Below are 20804 nucleotides of genomic sequence, written 5' to 3'. Positions count from 1 at the left end.
ATATAATTCCTACATTTTGAACGTACATTTTGTGATTATGAAATATGCAAAAGGAAAAAGAAATTGAAAGGCGAATGGGAATATATGCAAATGGAAAACAAATCTTGCTAATAGTAAGACCAAACTCAATGTACCATAAGAGCATCTCCAAAAGACATTCTATTTTTTTGCTCTCCAAAAAAGAATTTCAAAACTTCAAATTTGAAGTTTCATAATTTTATTTGCATTTTGGTCCCTACAATTACACATCAGCTTTACGATTCATAAATTCTTTTTCGTTTATTGTTTTAATCCTTAAAAAATTATATCTCATAAATATTTTAATTTTTTTTTACAAAATTTAAGTTTTACACGTAAAATTAAATAAAATTTTAAATAAGATTAAAAATATTTTAAACTAAATTTAGACAACAATAATATACAAAAGAAACTTAACAAATTTTTTTTTAAAAAAATACATAAAGACATAACTATTACACAAATTTAAATATTACAACAACACTAATAGTCATATAAGTTTGATCCAGAACCTTCAAAATTTTCAAATATTGTTCAATTTTTTTTTTTTGTAACTGAAGATGGTTGTTGTTGTTGTTTTGAGGTTTTTCGTACAATTCTTTCTTGTTCATTTCGAATATATTCACGAGTATTAATATTATCGAAATGAAAATAGTTTTTTAACAATATTTTATGTTTCTCTTTTACTTTCTTGTTCTGATCTAATGTATTTACAAGTATTAAGATCACCTAATTTCAACAAATTTTAGCTCGTAACCTACAAAGTAAAAATAAGGAGAGCCATTTTTACTTCAAAATGCACTAATAGAAAATCATTTTATGGAATAATATGATATTTTTTTTGAAGTTTAATATTAATTAAGTTATTTTTATTTAAATTTTATTAATTAACATTGTTGTAATATGTTTACATATGTGCTAGTTATTTATAAAAGTTTTATGAATTCAAATTAGTTATGACAAATATAAGGACCATATTATAAAATACAAATAGTTTTGAAGTTAAATTTGAAATTTTGCTTTTGGAGAAAAACACTTTTAAACTTCAAATATAGAGTTTTAGAAACTTCAAAATAAAGTTTTTTTTTGGAGATGCTCTCTAAGAATTTGAGTTGTTTTTTTTTTTGACAAAAAGAAGAAGAATTTGAATTGTTTTGGGTTCATTCCATACATTGTGTGCTCTGAAAAAAAAAATACAATGAAAGTCATGAAATTCATATATATATATATATATATATATATATATATATATATACTAATATTGGTTAAGAAATTCGTAGTGTATAAGTACATGTGTTTTAAACAACAAACGGATAGTGTGCAAGTACAGGTTAACCGTTAAATCATGCAAACAAAATATATATATTGAGTGTCCACATATATAACCACACTATCGAGTAATTACATACTTAAACAAAGTTCAAATAGTTGTTTGGAAAAATCATACATCATCTACCATATCATTTAATTTTGTTAACATTTATATCACATTATCAAATTTCGCTGGATTTTTGATATTTTTGAAATAGTAAATTAAAATAATGATTTGCCGAACTGTAATTGGTAATTTTAAGTTAGATGATAACGTTTATTAAAATCCTACTTTTATCGGTAAATAAATTCTTTAAATTCTTTTTATTTAATAAGAAACAGTTTGAAACTCAGAAAATAAATTAGTTTTAACAATATATATCTCACACAAGTGGATTGCTCTTACTAAAGATTTTTTAAATTGAAATTTTGAAAACTCTATCACGGATAAGGAGATATAGAAAAAACTAAGTTTATCTCAGTTCTTCTTTTTCTAGTGAGTCACTTCATTTTTAATTTTTTGTTACCATAGTTGATACTACTCATCATTTTACTTTGAAGATAACAAAATCTTAATATTTTGAAAATAATATACTAAGATGTTGAATTAGTATATTTTAATGATTTTTTATTTTAAATTATTTGCGAATATGTTTAATATTATGTAACTTCAACTCTAAAAGCATATGTGTTTTAAATTCATATAGATTTACTTCTTTATAAGTTTTTTAATCTTTAAAAATAATTATTGGTTAATTTTATGTTAATGTTATCTGATTCCTTTAACAATTTTTATTTTGTTAGCTTGCCATATTTTATATGGATTTCTATTTTATTTTAAAAGATTCTTTTTTAGGAAAAATGATATTTTTTGACATAGTAAATTAAAATAATGATTTAGAACATTTTAAAATTATGTAGCTCCAACTTTAAAAGCATTTTTGTTTTAAGCTCGTACAACTTTACATCTTTATAAGTTTTCTATTCTTTTTAAAAAAATATTTGGTAGTTTTATTTTAATTTCCGAAATAGTATCCATATCTGGTTCTTTAAATTTTATTATTTTTGTTGTCTTACCTTATTTTATATGGATTTCTATTTTATTTTAAAATAAACATTTTTTGGCATTTTTGAAAATAGTAAATCAAAATAATTATTTTTTATAATTTGATTGGTACTTTTAAAATTTTGATAATAATTTTACATATTCAGATAGGATAATTTAGTAACATATATAAAATTAAATTAAAAAAAAAACTTAAATAATGATGTAATTTCCAAATTAAAATCTCATATAAGTGTATTTCTCAAAATATTTCCCTGTAAATTAAGAAAATAATTACAATATATGTCATTCATTATTTGGTGTACTTAGATATATACAATATTTTTTGTTGAACTAACAATAAAACTAATTAGTAATTTAAAAAAAACTCTACTCCTTCTTTCCTTGAATAAAAGAAATTATCTAATGTGATTTAAATATATATATATATATATGTAAAAATTAACAATAGTAAAGAATAAAGATTAGATAACTATTTGTAGATCGTTTATCATTTATTTAATTTTATATTATTAAAATAAAGATTAGATAACGATTTGTAAATTTTAGATATTTTGTATATGTTGTATTTTGAATTTTAAGAACGACAATAAATTGCCAAATAGTTAAAAGTTTCACTTTATAAATTTTGTGATCAACTTTTTTTTTTGTCATCAAATTTTGTGATCAACAATTTAAAGTATTCTTACAAAAAGATATAAATAATCATAAAACTATACAAGTAAGAAAACCTCATTTAAAAAGTTCATCAACTCTGATTCACCTTTTTTTTTTTTATTGTGAACTGCCTAGTCGTCTTTCTAATCCTCAAAGCCATTTGGTCAAGGTCAAGGGCATTGCAGTTTCTACTAGTTTTATATTTGTGGTAATATAAAGAAATGGTGTATTCAACTTGAATTTTCTCCTTTAATAATATAATTTAAAAGTATGCACTGGGTCTATTCGATAAACTAATAATGAACAAGAAAAGATCAACAAATCGAGGCCTATTAAAACTCCACCGGCGTATCTCTCTTAAGACAGAGACTTTGATCAACTGCTAATCATATCGACAAACCTTACTTATAATGCCTCCATCTTCAACGGCTAATTTGTACCGACGAATCTTACTGCTAATTAAGAAGAGGAAGAAGAAGAAGAAGAAGCCGTCACCTGAACTCCCACAGACACCGCAGCAGTCGACACCGATTTCGTTACTTCCTGATGACTTGCTATTGACTTGCTTCGCACGCATCTCTAGATCATACTACCCAACTCTCTCCCTCGTCTCCAAAAGATTTCGGTCTCTCCTTTCTTCGCCTGAGCTTTACGAGACCCGATCCCTCATAGGCCGCACCGAGAGTTGCCTCTATCTCTGCTTACGGTTCCCTCCTGACCCCAATACTCGCTGGTTCACTCTCTGTCGGAAGCCTGAGTTCCAAACCCTAACCAACAAGAAGAAGTCGAGTGGTAATCTGTTGGTTCCAGTCTCAGTTCTTAACGCACCTCCTGTCGATTGGACAACTCTCGTGGCGGTCGGTCCTTACATCTACGCCATCTGCGGACACGTTGAAAAGGCTCCCTGCTCTAACGTCCCATTCCTTGACTGTCGAACTCACACTTGGCTCGAAGCTCCAAGCTTGCGGCTTGCATACACTGATAGTGAACATGATGGTAAGATGTATTTAGCAGGAAACGGTGAAGATCCAACTTCTTTGAACTGTATTGAAGTGTTCAACACGAAGACACGAACTTGGAAGCCCGTGCCGCCTGGAAAACGTGAGCTCCACGGTAAGAATATGGAAGGAAAGATGATCGTAGCGAGCGTCAATAAAACTACCGGTGAGAAGGGTCTGGCTTTTAAGCCAAAGGAAAGGACAGGGGAGTTGCTAGGATCGAATACGGATTGGGATTCTCCCTGCATGATAGGGAACATAGCCTACTATTATAGGTCTTGCAGTGGTGAGTTTGAATGGTTTGACACCAAGAATGATGATGTTTTTGGGAAATTACAAGGTTTAGAAGGGCTACCGGAGTTTGCAGGTTACAGTTGTGTCAAATTGGTGGAACACGGTGGAAAGATGTTGGTTTTGTGGGACATGTATGCCCCTGCAAGTGGGTTTAGGGAGGAGATTATTTGGTGTGCAGAGATTAAGCTTGAACGGCGCAGCTGTGAAGAGATTCGGGGGGAAGTGGAGTGGTTTGATGCTGTTCTTAAAGTGCCCAAGTCTTACGAATTTATGTATGCTATCTCTTGTACTGTTTGATGGATGACTCATGGCATGGTGTAACCCTTTCTACTACTATTTGGATAAATGGGTCATATATCTGACAAGCAGGTAATGTTGTAGTTGTGAATATAAATGTGTTGCAAAACGGTTGATTATATCTAATAACAGAACATATGGTTTGATTTTGAAAGAGAGAGTTTGGAGCTATGCTCTTATTGTTTGATGGATTATACGTGATAAGCGGGTACTGTCGTATTTGTTGTGAATATGTGTTACACAATGTTTGATTATATGTAAGAGGTTAGTTATTTTATATGGTTTTATTCTTATCGAATTGTATTTTTATAATTAAAAATATTAATAATATTAATTTGATAAAAAAAAAACTGGTTTTCCAATACTCCCCAATTTTTTTTTTTAATTTGCTTGGTCCGGACTAGCTTCACGACAAACCAATAAATTCAAGGGGACCATTTTTTTTTAAAAAATATGTTCATTTAGCTAATTTTATAAAAATACTAGTGGTCGGCCCGCCCTACGGACGGTTGAGTTTACACTGAATTTATTTTAAATTAAAATATATTTTAATTTTATAAAATATTTGAAAATTTACTTTATATTGAAAATAATAAATACTTTTTTCAAAGAGTATATTGTTAATTTTATTAAATTTTGTTGATTTGAATTGAAAGAAACTTTTTTTAGTGAACACAAATTTATTATATAAACAAAATTACGGAAAATGTAATAATTTATATTTTTTCTTTTGATTTTTATTTCAGTTTGATATAGTTGAAGAAAATCTAAAGTAAAAATAACTGATACATTTTTTTAAAGATTTTCAAACTTTAATATTATTACATTAATTAAATTTCTCATGATAACTAATTAATCTAATTCCAAGCTAAATCAATTGAAATATAATGTAATGTGATAAAATTGTAAAAATGTATATTTTAAAGCACTATATAAATAGTTTCAATAATGTCATAGATAATAATTAAAATATTTTATTTAACAATAAATTATGTTTTAGTATATATGATTGTTTCAGTTTATATAAAATTTCCAATTTATAATGAAATTTATTCAATTTTTAATACTTTATTAAATTTGTTTTTAAATTATTTTAGCATGAACTTTGTTTTATAGCAGAAGGACGAACAACCCCAATATAACGCCAAATTACAAAGCATTCAAATGATCATTAGTTGTAACTAATATTTACTTTCCCGAAGTTTCAGTTACAAAGCCTCCAAAGTTGGATTCTGGTTTTGTATCTATTGTCTCTCACCGGATTGGAGTCACCCTAATTCATCTCCTCTGCTTCTCTCACCAGTTTGGATGTATCAATGAACTCTATTTCTATTCATGTTTCCACTTTATCGAGCCTTGGTTTTGTATCAGACTGAAGTTTCGTAATGTCACCTCCGACACTCTCGCATTCCTTGGGATAATTTCAGGTGTGTTGAAGCTAAGCAACTTGGAAGTTATTTATCTCTCCAAGAATTCTCACTGATGTATGTAGAGACTGAAGCTTATCAACTCCGATTACCTTACCACCTTTATTCACATTACACGCCTTGACGACACTCTGTCTAGAACACCCAGTTTTCAATTCATCAAGCGAAACTTGGAAGTTAAGCTTTAAAGTGGAGATTTAAAGATATGGTGGTAACTCTAATGGAAGCGTGAAAGCTTAGATTACAACCGCCTTATTTTGTTTGCCATGTTGTGATATATTATTCTAGTTAAATCTACAAAAATATAAACTTTTATAAGAATCTTACAACTTTTTCTTTGAAAATATGAAACCGCAAAAATGAGCCCCATCCCGATGTTTTATGGGATTGGGGTCAAACCTGTTACTGCACAAAACCAAGGCGAACTGGCGGATCAAAGAGGTGCTAGCTTAAATTTTTCACAGAAAAATACTTGACTGTACTGTGGTAGTTCCTTGGTAAAGATCAATGTGGATGAGGAAATGACACAAGCAAACCTCTCCTCAACCTCTGATCAGACCTCTTTTACATTTTATGTCAAATGTCTTTTTGGGCGGCTTAATTCAGGTGAGATATCCTTGAGAACAAACACATATCTGATGAGATACAATAAGACAAGAAGAAATTGGGTTTCAAGTTATTGTCATAAAGACCGAACAATGAAATTGATTCGGCAGAGTTAGATGTTCTGTACTAAGAAGCTTTAAAGATTAAAAGTGGAGAGGGGATCACCTGCTACGAATCTGGGATTGATGTTTGTAGCGATGATGACCCTACACTCCATACCCAACCTCTCTGATTTCTGGTGAAGAGCATGGTGTGCCCATCAAACACTAAGGAGCGGTTTGAGTGATGAGGCTTGTCGATGCCTAGATGCTTATATATAGGAGCAAATTAGAGAATGTGAAGGAAAAGGGATTGGAGTAATTAAGGTTAAGCAGTGGGACGTGGATTTGGGATCGTAAATGTTAATCTTAACTATAAAGTGGCATTGATGACCATCGGCGTTACAGTGGCAGATTCATACTGATGTGGTTTCTAGGGTAAATAAGAAGACGACGAAGTTCAGTTTTTTGTAGATTGGTTCCTGTCACGAACACGGCCCAGAGATGGCCGAGGGAAACATAAATACAAATACGCTTAAGCTGAACTTTCATAAAAAGAAAATTCAAGCCCAAAACTGAAAATAAAACCCAGATCGAAAATACCTTCCAGCAAAAGAGAGAAAAAAACTCTATTTTATTAGTATAGAAGATTTGATTTTGTTTGGCCACCTTTTTTTAAAGGAAACTGCGAAAGTATTTATTTATTAATTTTATTAACCCCCTCCAAAAAAAAATATACGTTTCAAAATCGACGGCTGATAGATATACTAAACAAGCGTTTCATATAGTTGACTGATGACAAAAGTCTGCAACTGCGTTTCGATAAAGCGGATTGATTCGCTTCTTCTCCCAACATTCCTGAGAAACCAAGAAAAGCGAATCTAGGGTTAAAGATGGCGATGAAGAAGGCTAAAGAGATCGTTTCCAGCAATGCCGTCGTTGTTTTCAGGTCCGTCTCTTCTCGACTCGTGTTTTTTACTCTCGATTCATGCATGGTTGTTTGTGAAGGCTTTGATTGTGTGTATGTTCCCATGGAAAGATATTACAATTACCATACATGGATGTACCAAAGAGAGAGTTTTTTGTATTTTGATGGGTTTTATATTTTTGCAGCAAGTCGTATTGCCCATACTGTGTGAAAGTGAAAGATCTTTTGAAGAAACTGGGAGCTAGATTCATCGCAGTTGAGCTCGACAAAGAAAGTAATAATCCCCAATCTTCATCGTATAATCATTTCATTGTTTAATGTTTATGATCTCAAAATCGAAGGCTTCTCTGCCTTTACCGTTTCCAGAAACTTTGTGATTGTTTTCTTCTCTTCTATCCTCTGTTTCATCCAACTATATGCGAGTTTCTTGTTTAGTTATTGATTCCAATCCAAGTATATATATCTAAAATGTCTCTCTGCTTTCTCTTACAGTTTAAGTTTTTTTTTTTGGTTTGATCCTTCTGCTCACGAGCCCATCATTCATAACTTTATCTCTTTTCTCTAAAGATTCGAGTTAGGTTTTCCATTAGGTTTCGTTCTGGGATCATTACACTCAGATGTGTATATTAGTTTGATTCAGAGAATCCATACTCAACCATTGTTCATTGCTCTTGTTATTTATAATAAAGGTGATGGTGCCCAAGTTCAATCAGCTCTGGCAGAATGGACAGGACAACGCACCGTTCCCAATGTATTCATAGGTGAAAAACACATCGGTGGCTGCGATTGTAAGAGAACTAGAGCACAACTCTCTTTCCACTTTTTCTTCTTAAAAGCTTTTTCGAATTTTTCCTTTTGTTTTTCTCTAAACCAAATCTTGTTGTTTTCATTTTTTTTTGTAGCGGTAACCAACCTGCACAGAGGCGGTAAGTTGGTTCCTCTGTTAACTGTGTCCAAACCAAGTTCAAAAATCCGGTCCAGTATCACAAAAGCCCGACAAGGAGATAATATGCCCACGGAAGTTGAGGGTCCGTCCCGAGCTAGGAAGACAAGCCACACTGAACTGACATGGTCAAAGCAAAAACAGAAAGGAGGTCGGAACATTAAATATGATTTTAAAGACACTTGATACTTGCCAAAGATCACGTCACCATTATGATCCGCTCCTCAACATCCATAAAAGAAGGACCATGGAGAAAGAGAGGGAGATCCGAATTTCTTCATATCAAACCTATAGTCTAAATACTTTTGTACTCTCTTATTCTCTGATACCCCAGAGTCACCATTGTTGTATCACTTGTGTGAGAAAAGAAATTAAAAAAATAAATGTTTAAAATTGTTTGTTTTAGAAATTCTTCATTAGAGTTCGTCACTTGGATTGTTCTTATTGCTTGAACCTTAATGATCACCTACTTCATGATATATTAGGTGAATTGAATGCAAAGGAGTTGACTTGATTGCTTGAAAATAATATTTGTGAGCAAAGTGTCTTTAGCCAATTCTGAATTATTGTTATATTGCGCTTTGTAAACTTATCGAAACTCAAACTTAATCCATGTCTAAGCTCTTAAGATATATAGGCAGGGTTCAGCCTGTAAAGAGTAAATTAATTCGCTTGACAGAAATGCTACTTGAGATATTGTGAAGAGACAAGAAAGAAAATGGTAATTGGATGCAAGTGGGTTTATAGAAAGAAACTAGACATCTCATGAGTTGACCAACAAAGGTTCAAGACGAGATTGGTTGCCAAATGATTCTCACAAGTATGAAATGAAATATTTGTGAGCTGCAACAAGGATCTTAGGTGTGTATATAGTACAAGAAATTCTGAAGAAGGTTCACTGAAGTTTTCTCAAAGAAAATAATTAGAACATGTGCTCTCAACTTTGAACATTGCGTATTGCAAACCAATTTCTACTCCAATTAGGGTATCAATTCAACCTGAAAAGTATGAGTTAAGAAGAAGCAAAGAGGAACCAGAGTTAATGAGAGAAATTATGTATGCATGTGCAGTTGGAGGGATTCTGTGATTGTGAGCAGGTTTATGGGAAATTCAGATAGAGAACACTAAGAGAAAGTGAAATGGATTTTAATGTACATTTGAGGAAGATTTTTCCTTGAACTGTTTGAAAGAAGCAAAGTCATGAGGTGGAAGGATTCTGTGATGTAGATTATACAACTGATCTCCACAAAATGAGATTAATTACTGGCTATATTTTCACGTATGAGGTAATACTACTAGCTGGAGATCGGAGCTCGAACCAATAATTTCTCTCTTTACTATAGAGCTAGTCAGAGTAGATGACCTTAACTGAAGCTACTAAATAGGTATTCCTTGCGGTTCGGATCATCCATATAATATATAAAAATAAATTCCAGATATTTGAAATCTTTCTATTTAAATAAGATATCAATTCCAGCCATGATTTCATTAGAATCGATTTTCTTCCTTAAGAGTTATAGTCTCAGTACGAAGACTAGTTCTTATGGATTAAGGGTATGTGTGAAGATCTAAGTCATGATACATGGGCAGTTAAAGTTAATTGTGAATCACAATCAGCTATATTTTTGGTAAAGAATAGATGCTTTTACAAAAGAACTAAACACATAGGTTCAATTTTATTTGAAATGTAATTGCCGATGGAAGCAGGATAATGGTAAAGATTCATACTACGCTAAACCTAGCTGATATCCTAACAAAGACCGTACTTGGGAAGACACTGGAGAAGGATTTGGTGTTTGTCAAAGTTCGCAGGTTCCATGCAACCAGGGGCTGCTTAGATGGTAGGGCGGGGAGTGCGACCGCCCCGGGGCCCAGGGGTCCAATTTTTTTTTTACAATTTGTTTGCATTTTTAATAAACAAAAAAGTAAATATAAATATTTTTAACTAAATTTAGTTATATCTATTTTAAAAATTAAATTATCTTGAAAATTTCCTTACAAAATAATATAATAGCTTAAATAATTACATTAAATTTTAGTTTTTACTTGATTTTCAAAAAAAAATTGCCAAAAGGCTATATAATTTGTTTTTGCCCAGGGGCCTAAAATGTTTATGAGCCGGCCCTGCATGCAACATGCGGCTGATGAGATGTCTCGATGATTCTCATATTGCAGCGAATAAGAAGGTATAAGTCGATTTTAAAAGGTAAAAGGTTGAGTTCTACTGATAAAATAAAGATCATCGGTTTGCATCTTTAGATCTACCTCAGATTTGGAAAAATAAGTAAGAAGAAGCGTTTACCTCTTACCAGAGGTGTAAGCCGAAGCTTGAGCCGATATGCGGCCAACTTTGTCATCCTAAAGGGTTAGGGAAGTCGGAAGAAGGGGTTGTCAGTTTGGCGGTTCAGACTTGGGAAGAAAGGGAATTGAAACAAGAATATAAAATGTGATATCTTGAAGGTGTAGCTGTGTTGTGTAGCTCAGTTTCATCATATGTGATGAAAGAGAGACGTCAAGATAAGTCGTAAAAGAGTAGAAGACAAAAGGAGTTCGTCAGAGATTCACTAAGCTTTTGGAGGGTTGTCTGAAATGATAAGTTTTGATGAAAACAAGGTAGAGGTTGTGGAATTAACGTGTCTATACCGAAACTCTATTGGTCCTAAATTGGGCTTTAAGCGTTTACAACAGAATGGATCTGTTGGGCTAATGGATCTAAGGTAGCTTATAAAAGGATGACTATTGATATGTTAAGCTGTTACACATTAATGGGTTTACAAACAGAAAAAAAAAACAGAGAAAGAATCAGAGGAGAGGAGATTCCAGAATCCAATAGTCTAAGACCATATTAAGAATTTTTTTTTTCTGAAAAAAAAAAAAAAAAAATAAACCAATCGCGGGCTGCCACGTGTCGGTGGAGCCCGCAAACAGTGCAAAAACTCCCCAAATACCGATCTTTATTTGGTGATTTTGGGGATTGGTTTTTAAAATTTTTGTGGGATATCATGCTCTTAAGCGTTCTTGTCCGCATCGGTATAACCACTAGAAAAAAGAAGAGTTATAGCAGTCTCAATGGTAAAACCTCATTGAGATTCTTAAAAAATATCTTAAATTTTAAATAATTTTTTTGAAGTCAAAAATTTTAAATAAAATTTTTAAAGTTAAGCTAACAAACAATTGACATTTAAATTCTGAGTTTCTTTAAATCTCTTAATTAAAAACTTCTTCATATTTAATTTTCAAAAAAAAAAAAAACTTCTTCATATCCTCTCTTTCCATTTCCAATTTTTTTTCTTTATTTTTGATTATAATGATACCCACTCAAGTTTTCCCTTTAGTCCAGTTGAGAGCGCCGTCTTTCCCAAGATATAGTGACACTATCGTGAACTGAATAATTTTTTTGAGTATTTTAGATTCGATCGTATGAACAACAATAAATAAGAACTTGAACCCCGCAACCACAAAAAAACTGTGATTTTTAGTTAAATTTTTAGTCAAGGGAATCATCTGACTTTGCCTTTTTAGTTAAACCAGAGACTTTTCCGGACTACGCCCGAGTTTATTTTATAAATTATTACAGTAAAATCTCAATAAATTAATATTGTTGGGATTTTGAAATTTTATTAATTTATAAAGATAATAATTTACAAAAATTTTCTTATTCAATTTTTTTCTATTTTTAAATATTTTTATTTATAAAATAAAAAATATTTGACTTTACCATATGTACATTATTTAAATTTTAGAAATTTAAATTTCATATTATTTTATTATTTTATTATTTTATTTGGTGTATATTTTTATATTTCATAGAATTGTTACATCGTTTTAGATATAATTTTACTAAATATTATCAAACTAGTGTAGTTGCTTTAATATATTAAGTTATTTCTATTGGTATATTTAACTTATATATATCGGAAACAATGACAAATAAAAAATATTAAAATGAAGTTTAAATTATTAGAATGTAAACGTAAACAATAATAAAAACACAGATATTTATTCAAAATATTTTTACAGCAGAAAAAATCTGGTTTAATACATTGATAAAAGGTAGACAGTTAATTGCTTATTGTATATTTTCTGAAAAGTTGAGAAAAATAGAATGATTTTCATGGAGTTTATATGTCGTGAATACCAGATATCTCTACCAAATGTTATTACGTTGTTCTCAGTTAAATATTATTTTTATGAGGTTCCTTTTCAGGATTTAGGAGTTCTAATGAGTTTGTTTTCAGCATTGATGTTTAACAATTCTTTTTTTTCCACCAGCAGTTGGGTTTAGTAGAGATATATGTTGATGGTTATGTGCCTGTTCTCTGATTAGGTTTAGTGTTTCTTCGAGCTAGTTCCGATGCCATGAGCAAGAAACCATCCATGGAGTCTATCTGAAACCAATAAAAGGAAATGAATAAAGAAAATGTGGTCTTATATAAATTGTTAGATTGAGTTTGGCAGACATAGAAACAGAGAAAAAGTGAACCTATTAGAGTTAATGGCAGCCAAAGAGGTACTCTTGTCGATCATAGCTGATAAATACAAATGCGAAACGAATTCATATCTGAATTTTACACTGAACTTTCAGAAAGAGTAACCATGTTGTTCTATTATTTGGTTGAGCATTGCGTGTCTCCGCCATATGACGCATAATGGAGAATTGTACTCTTAGCACCTTCAATACAAAACGAAAGAGACAAAGGGAAACAATAAGCTAGAGTTTAGCCTCTCCCTTCAAAATCTCAGCATTAATCGGGTAATATGATAATAACCTATAAGATCTATTGTGGTTCCATCTTCCACAGTGAACTAAGCAACAGAAGTTCCCAAATTCATGAGTAACTGCAGCGTCTCTTTGTGTGTTGTTCCTCCATCTGATGCTCTAAATATCACTTTGTGGTTAAAAAACATCTTCAGCTAATCATGAGAACTGAAGCCATAAGCTTTAACTCTTTCAAAACACTATCAAAACCTTTTGATCAAATCCAGCAACTAAAGATTTGTTATCAGTCAACAGGCGCCAGCAATTGAGACACTGGTATACACTCGGAAAGCAATATCCTGTTACATCAAGGATGGCTATTTGAGCCGCGAGATGCAGAGCAGTACCTTTGTATAGGTAATCTGATATGTGAATCTATCAACCCAAAAAACCAAACACAATCACTGTGTCAATCTGTCAGAATAAGAGTTTATCAAATGCTTACATTATCTGGAGAGACTTTGCTTTAAGTAAAATAAGTTCAACTCAAAGTAAGTTATGTATTTCCAACGAGTAAAAAAAAATGAAAAGATTATGTTCAGATATGCAGAAGGAAATCCTAGAGAAGTACATAAACTTAAGCGATATAGATAATGACAGAACTAAAGCAACATGGAGCTGAGATTTGACAGGTATTAGCTACTAAATCTTGGACTCTTGGTTTCCTGCTCCACTTCACTGTCATTAGTTGGAGCACTTCCACCAGAAGAAGACCCAGTGTAAAAGGTTTCACCAAAGGCAGAGTTACATGTTACAATTGGCCCGGGAAGTTGCTCACCTTTAATGTCTGCGGTGACTGATCTGCACAGGTGATTCTTACATCTGGCAAGACTGGAGGACATACAACCTTTGAGACAGTTATGGTATTTTTCAGTGAAGCTGCGGTCAGAAACCTTCACTTTGACATTGTGGGTTTGGCCAATTGTATCCAACAGACACTGTGGAGTTGCCATCTCATGATGAGGATCCATGGTTATAAAAGGCATGCAGTTAAAAAGGTTGTCTGCATTTGGTTAAGAGCAAGCACTAATCATAGTAATTTTGATGGTTATTTGTGTTGTAACAGTTTTCAAACTACCTGAATAGGTTCCTGTCTAAGGAAGGCATAAATCTCACCTATAGTAAGGGTTTCAACCTTGGTGACCTCTAATGCAATAAACATGGAAGCAACATATAGGTCCTCACTTCTCAGCCAACCTGGAACATGAACTCTGAATCAGATAAGAGTTTTGAAGTGTAAAATTCATTGCCACAGAAACACATACCAAGAGAGGTAATCAATTGTCGGAGGCACATCCTTGTCAATGAAAACTCTTGATGAAGACATGGGGCTCGGTGCAACATTGCCACTCTATTTGGAGGGATGGTTAACACATAGATATTAGCAACGTCTGTTGGTGTTCCCAGCATATTTTCTAAAGAATTATCTATGATACTTTTTGAATCAAAATGAACCTATTAATTCTAGAACTCAGTATCATAAGCAGATGAAATCAGCAAAGACTACAACACGTTAATTATGTGAAATTTTAATATCAAAATATCAGGTGTAACATAATTGAGAAACAGAAGGATTTACCCAGCAATAATTTTCTTTGGATAATTATTGCAAATGTGAAGGAGAAACACATGATATAATAATTGATCGAAAAACCAAGCGGTAGTAAAACTCAGAATGATACATGAAAATACTCATTTAGGGAAAATTGCACCTGGGCCATTAATCATGCTAAATGAATTGTTCAACTAAATAAACTTACATATGTAATTAAAGAAATGGCTAAATATTAAACAAAAATAAACTGAAAAGAAAAACAGAAAAAATCAGACAACGACAAAAAGAAGCAAAATAATTCAAATCAAATCCCAACATCAACGTGTGATTGATATTGTCACGGGATGCTATTAAAATCCAGAACCATATGCAAGGAACTCTTTATAAAAACATAACTAATAATTTCATATATAGGTACAGGTGTGAAGAAGCCAGTACCCAAAATTACACGGCATTTGAAGACCTTAGAAAACGTATTAACATGAAACAACGTAGTGATCAGTCTCTCACCTGAGATTGCTCAGCATTAAAAGATAGAATTTCTACAATGAGTTCAATTAAAATATAGTTATTATGCAGAAATAGATTTGTATAGCATGTTTTTTTCCTGACTCAATAACAAACCCAGTCCAATACCAATCATTCTATTGACTAAAAGATATGCATACACCAAGATTAGAACGCACCTGTTCCTAAAAGTAGCCAAGAGTACCCACAGCAGATTAAGCAAGCTCAAAGTAACCATCAATACTCAAAATTATTTATTTCAAAGGCTGCAGAAAAAAAAAACATGTGAAACCCATATATTATGAAAGGATCACTAAACAGATTGTACGATGCAATACCTCTTTCTCGCTTCCAATTTCCAAAGATGCTTGATTAGAAGCCTAAGAAGCTCAGCAAGATCGTTTTGCCTCAATCGAATTCACTCCTCATGACGGATCACAAAAGGATTTGCCATGTTCAAGCTATTTACGGTGACACTCAGATGAGGAAGATCAATTGTAGTGTTTTGTCAGTGGAGTTTCTCTGGATACTCCATAGGACGGCCGCGGTCAATAGAGCTGTCGGAGATTGGAAACTTTACGGAGACGAAGGTAGACTTCACGGTCAATCTAACAGATTTCATGGCCATGACTTTATCTTCTTTTGTGGAGGTAGTAGGTTTTGGTTTCACCAAAAATTGGACGAAGAGACTTAAATAGGAGGACAAACAAAGGAAGATTGAACGAAACCATAAATAATAGAATAAAAAACATCGTTGATTATGCAGAGAATCAAAACGATGATGATTGACGATGAAGTGGAAGAGTCAAGCTTGCGACCTAGTTGAATGGACCCATTTTGAAATCTTTAGCAGCTATATGAATGACCCGTTAAAGTGAAAGATAATTTGACATGGCAAAAGGAAAAGTTCTGATTGGTAGATTTAATTAAGTGATGTGGACACCCTACATGTTGAGCATATTTGGCTTTTAGTATTGTAAGATTTTTTTCTGAATTTTTTTTTAATTCCTCAGGATTTGCCTCTATAAACACATTCTAATTTATCCTCCAATCTCCACATGCACAAGTTGGCATAAACAAGAATAAACCCATCAAAGCAAACACTACAAGAAAACAGCAAGGATACTGAGGGAAAAAATCGTCGGAATTTCGTCGGAATAACGTTATTCCGACAACATACCGACGAAACAAGTCCTCGGAAATAATTCCTCGGAATTTCTTCTTTCCTCGGAAATCCCTCGGAATTTTCCGACGGAATTCCGAGGAAACAAATTTCCGAGGAAATTCCGAGGATCACTTGTTTGTCGGAAATCTCCTCGGAATATACCGAGGGCGAACTTTGTCGGGATATTTCCTCGGAACTTCATCGATCGATGCGTTTTTGGACATATATACATCGATCAATCCGTTTATAAAAAAACGTTCAGAATATACCGAGGAACACCTTTCCTCGGAATATTCCGAGGAACATGTCCCTCGGTATATTCCGAGGAACATGTCCTTCGGTATATTCCGAGGAAAGGTGTCCCACGGTATATTCCGAGGAAGATGTCCCTCGGTATATTCCGAACGTTTTTTTATAAACAGATCGATCGATGGATATATGTCCAAAAACGCATCGATCGATCGAGTAAAAAATATAATTAATTTTCTCGGAATGTAAAAAATATTTATTTTTTTTTAAAATAAAATTTTTGAAATTTAAATTCAAAAATATAAAATTAAAATTAAAATTGAAATCATATTAATTAATATTCAAAGTTTCACAAATAAAAATAAAACATTCCGAGTTTTTGGAACAAAAAAAAACTACTGGTCTGGCACATCCGGGAACACCTCGTTCGGTTACATCCTCTGCATCATCTCCATCATTTGCTGGTTCAGCCTCCTCTGCGCCTCATAGCCCGCCTGTTGAGCCGCCATCTGGGTCTCCAACAAAGATATGCGATCATCCTTGTCCTTCAACTGAGCCGTAAGTACTTCTGGATCAACAAAGGGCGGTGGTGCAGAAGAAGGAGGAACCGACCGGGTGCGACGACCCAAACCGACCAAACGTCCCTTCTTCTTTGGAACCGACTGAATAGAAAATAGCCAAATTTACAAATTTAAACCAAGAAATAAACGAATTGAACTTTAAAAAAAAAGAACTTACGGATTCAACGATTTTGTTGATTCGAAACCGGGACAAGTTGGTCGAAGCCGTCGAAGCGTCATCCTTGGTTTGGAGCTGAGACACTTCGTCTACCACATGAGTTTGGAACAGGTCGACCACGTCCCTCACAAGACCGTCATCAATCTGGCTGGTCTTCTTGTTGGTATAAACCCTCCTCATTAGGGCGAGATTATCAACCGGCTCGCCATCATTTTCTTCCGCCTTGAAAAAAAACATAAATTAAAAAAACATTAGAAATTAGAAGAAATACACAATAAATTAAAATTCTGAAACTCAAATAATTGAAGAAAAAGCAGTTGAACTTACCATGCGATCTCCCAGAGTGGCAATAGATTGAGCACCCAAGTTATGCTTGTAGATGCCCTTCCCTTTACGGTCGCTCCTGCGGTTGGTGGTGTTGGTGGAAAAAGTTTCTTTCGTCTCTTCCTTATCCCAATGCGCACACAACTCCTTCCAGACCGTGTCGTTCATCGACTTTGGGACCTTTTAATAAAAAAAAAAGAAACTAGTTTAATAAATAAAAAAATAGTTTAATAAATATAAAAATTGTTTAATAAATTAAATCGAACCTTATTGATTTCCCACTTCTTCTTCCACTCGTGGATCTGCTTCCCATAGTTGTCCATAACTTTATGGACGAAGTGGTGATAGATAAAGAGGGTCTCATCGGAATTCCAGTTGAACTCTTGCTGAAAAAAAAACACAATTAGTAGAAAATTTACATTAAAGATTAAAAATGTAAGTAAAAAATTAGAATACTTACCGCAAACTGATGGAACCACAGAACCTGCTTGTCGGTAGGGAAGTGAGTGAAAGTCGGATGTCCCCTGTCGAGGGCCGAGTACATCATACGGTTGATCCATGCGCTGATCCCGTTCCCGGATCGGTTGAACCTAATAAAAAGAACAAACGGTTATTAATGAATCCAAATTTAAAGAAAAATAAATGTTTAATTACCATGTTTGACCCCGTCCATGTGGATACGGAGTGAGATACGGAAGATGGTCACGACCGGGCTGTTGAACCAACTCCGCAACACTCATCACTCCCGGAGGACCCGGAGGAGCAGGAGCGGATGCAGCAGCGGGAGCAGGAGCGGATGCAGCAGCGGGAGCGAGAGGAGCAGGAGCGGGTGCAGCAGAGAGAGATGTATGGTTGGAGCTGTGGAGCGAAGGGGAATCCTGAAAATGGCTAGAATCCCGAGACTGGCTCCCCGTACCACCACGACCACGACACTGTCGAGGCCGGGTCTGATCATCATGAGACCTGTAAATTAAAAAAATATATTTAATAAATACAGAAATATATAAATTAATTTTTTTTTAAAAAAAAAAATCTCAAATAATAGTTTTTAATCACAAAAAAAGATTTATAGATATTAAAAATATTTAATAAATATATAAAAATAGTTCTAATAAACAAAAAATAGTTTTAATAAATAAAAAATAGTTTAATAATTACAAAAAATAGTTTTAATAATATATATATATATATATATATATTTTTTTTTTAATCCCAAATAATAGTTTTTAATCAGAAAAAAAGTTTTATAGATATTAAAAATGTTTTGTAAAATCCAAAAAATCGAATTTATATACAAAAAAGATTTTGTAACATCCAAAAAATCGAATTTATATATAAAATTTTTTTTGTAAAATACAAAAATCGATTTATATACAAAAATCGATTTTATAAATACAAAAAAATAAAAAAATTATAAAAAAATTCTAAATCAATTCAACAAAACAAATTATTCAACCAAATCACAATTCTAAACCTATTATACAACCAAGTCATAATCCTAACCAATCACCCTAACAAAAATCTATCAAAACTACACAAAAACCTAACAAATAGAACCAAAGAGAGTGAGATAGGGTCCTTACATGATTTGTGTAAGAGAAGGGGGAGATCGTCGAAGATATCGTCGAATTTGAGGGGGAAATCGCCGGAGAGAAGAGAGGAGTCGTGCAGAGGAAGAAGAGAGAAATGGGGACGAAGAAGTGGCTCGTGGTTATAAAACCTAGGGTCCGACGGATATTATACGTCGGAATTCCGTCGGAATTCTAATTTCAATTTTCGCGAAATATTTGCCCGGTAAAATGAAAATATTCCGAGGAAATTCCGACGGATAGTAAAATATCCGTCGGAATTTCCTCGGAATATTCCGAGGAAATACCGAGGAACTAGTGTTTGGGGTTTCAAAACATCAATTTTTTTTGCCGTATTTCATTTCTTATACAATTGTAATGCATACCATTGAGGATTCTTTGTATAGATGAGCATAAACCATGAAATAACAAATTTCAAAACTAATCGAAAGTATTCCCTTTACCGTTCATTAAAAGGTATAAGTGTTTCTCTTATGTTGTGGGATTTCGTTCATACAATCGGAAAAGTGTTAATTATACGGTAAGGAACAAATTTTGACTTCATAATGAACGTAAGACACTTAATAAGGGTTATATAGGTGTTATTCAAACCACAAAACGTTGTTTTCGGTTTAAAAACCCTATTTCCTCGGAAAAGCCTCGGAATATTCCGAGGGAATTCAGAGGAAACCCTTTTCTTCCTCGGAATTCCGTCGGAATATTCCGAGGAAATTTCGAGGAATTAGTGTTTGGGGTTTCAATACGTCAATTTTTTTTAAAACGGATCGATCGATGGATATATGTACAAAAGCGCATCGATCGATAGAGTATATCAGGTGTTCCTCGGAATTTCCTCGGAATATTCCGAGGCTTTTCCGAGGAAACAGGGTTTGGGGGTAACAATGTGATCGATCGATTAGATTATCCCACCGATCGATCGAGAATATCAAGTGTTCCTCGGAATTTCCTCGGAAAATCTCGTAAGTTTTTTTATAAACGGATCGATCGATGGATATATGTCCAAAAACGCATCGATCGATCACTAAGATGGACCAAAGCGTAACAATGTGATCGATCGATTAAATTATCCCACCGATCGATCGAGAATATCAAGTGTTCCTCGGAATTTCCTCGGAAAATCTCGTAAGTTTTTTTATAAACGGATCGATCGATGGATATATGTCCGAAAACGCATCGATCGATCACTGAGATGGACCAAAGTGTAACAATGTGATCGATCGATTAGATTATCCAATCAATCGATCGAGAATATAAAGTGTTCCTCGGAATTTCCTCGGAAAATTCCGAGGCTTTTCAGAGGAAAGAGGAAGTGTTCCTCGGAATTTCCTCGGTATT

At 33.2% G+C, this 20804-nt stretch overlaps 2 protein-coding genes and 2 long non-coding RNA genes across 4 annotated transcripts; 2 read left to right on the top strand and 2 right to left on the bottom strand.

Annotated features, from left to right (window-relative positions):
- The first annotated feature begins 3251 nt into the window (after window positions 1-3251).
- LOC125586303 (putative F-box/kelch-repeat protein At4g39600) lies at window positions 3252-4795 on the top strand. Its single transcript, XM_048756249.1, has one exon. It carries the CDS (start codon window positions 3463-3465, stop codon window positions 4639-4641), a length of 1179 nt encoding a protein of 392 aa, XP_048612206.1. The 5' UTR covers window positions 3252-3462; the 3' UTR covers window positions 4642-4795.
- Window positions 4796-6304: 1509 nt separating this feature from the next.
- LOC111205355 lies at window positions 6305-7299 on the bottom strand. Its single transcript, XR_002657899.2, has 2 exons — window positions 6840-7299; window positions 6305-6703 (listed from the first exon to the last, which is right to left on the bottom strand). It is a non-coding gene; the product is annotated as an uncharacterized LOC111205355 (long non-coding RNA).
- Window positions 7300-7421: 122 nt separating this feature from the next.
- On the top strand, window positions 7422-8994 carry LOC106389123 (glutaredoxin). Its single transcript, XM_013829316.3, has 4 exons — window positions 7422-7661; window positions 7826-7914; window positions 8330-8428; window positions 8543-8994. Exons 1-4 carry the CDS (start codon window positions 7606-7608, stop codon window positions 8767-8769), a joined length of 471 nt encoding a protein of 156 aa, XP_013684770.1. The 5' UTR covers window positions 7422-7605; the 3' UTR covers window positions 8770-8994.
- A 252-nt stretch (window positions 8995-9246) lies between these two features.
- LOC125586302 lies at window positions 9247-11320 on the bottom strand. Its single transcript, XR_007322804.1, has 2 exons — window positions 10886-11320; window positions 9247-10746 (listed from the first exon to the last, which is right to left on the bottom strand). It is a non-coding gene; the product is annotated as an uncharacterized LOC125586302 (long non-coding RNA).
- Window positions 11321-20804: the final 9484 nt, after the last annotated feature.

This window comes from Brassica napus, chromosome C4 (assembly GCF_020379485.1).
Source record: "Brassica napus cultivar Da-Ae chromosome C4, Da-Ae, whole genome shotgun sequence".
Taxonomy (NCBI): Eukaryota; Viridiplantae; Streptophyta; class Magnoliopsida; order Brassicales; family Brassicaceae; genus Brassica; species Brassica napus.
Note: the sequence above shows the minus strand (reverse complement) of the source record. Positions and strands in the feature narration are given on the sequence as shown.

Excerpts from the sequence above, each read along its gene's own strand:
- LOC125586303 (XM_048756249.1), top strand. The coding sequence starts at position 3,463 with ATGCCTCCATCTTCAACGGCTAATTTGTACCGACGAATCTTACTGCTA.
- LOC106389123 (XM_013829316.3), top strand. The coding sequence starts at position 7,606 with ATGGCGATGAAGAAGGCTAAAGAGATCGTTTCCAGCAATGCCGTCGTT. Across the intron at positions 7,915-8,329 it reads AGTTGAGCTCGACAAAGAAA|GTGATGGTGCCCAAGTTCAA; the intron begins GTAATAATCCCC and ends TTTATAATAAAG. Across the intron at positions 8,429-8,542 it reads ACACATCGGTGGCTGCGATT|CGGTAACCAACCTGCACAGA; the intron begins GTAAGAGAACTA and ends TTTTTTTTGTAG.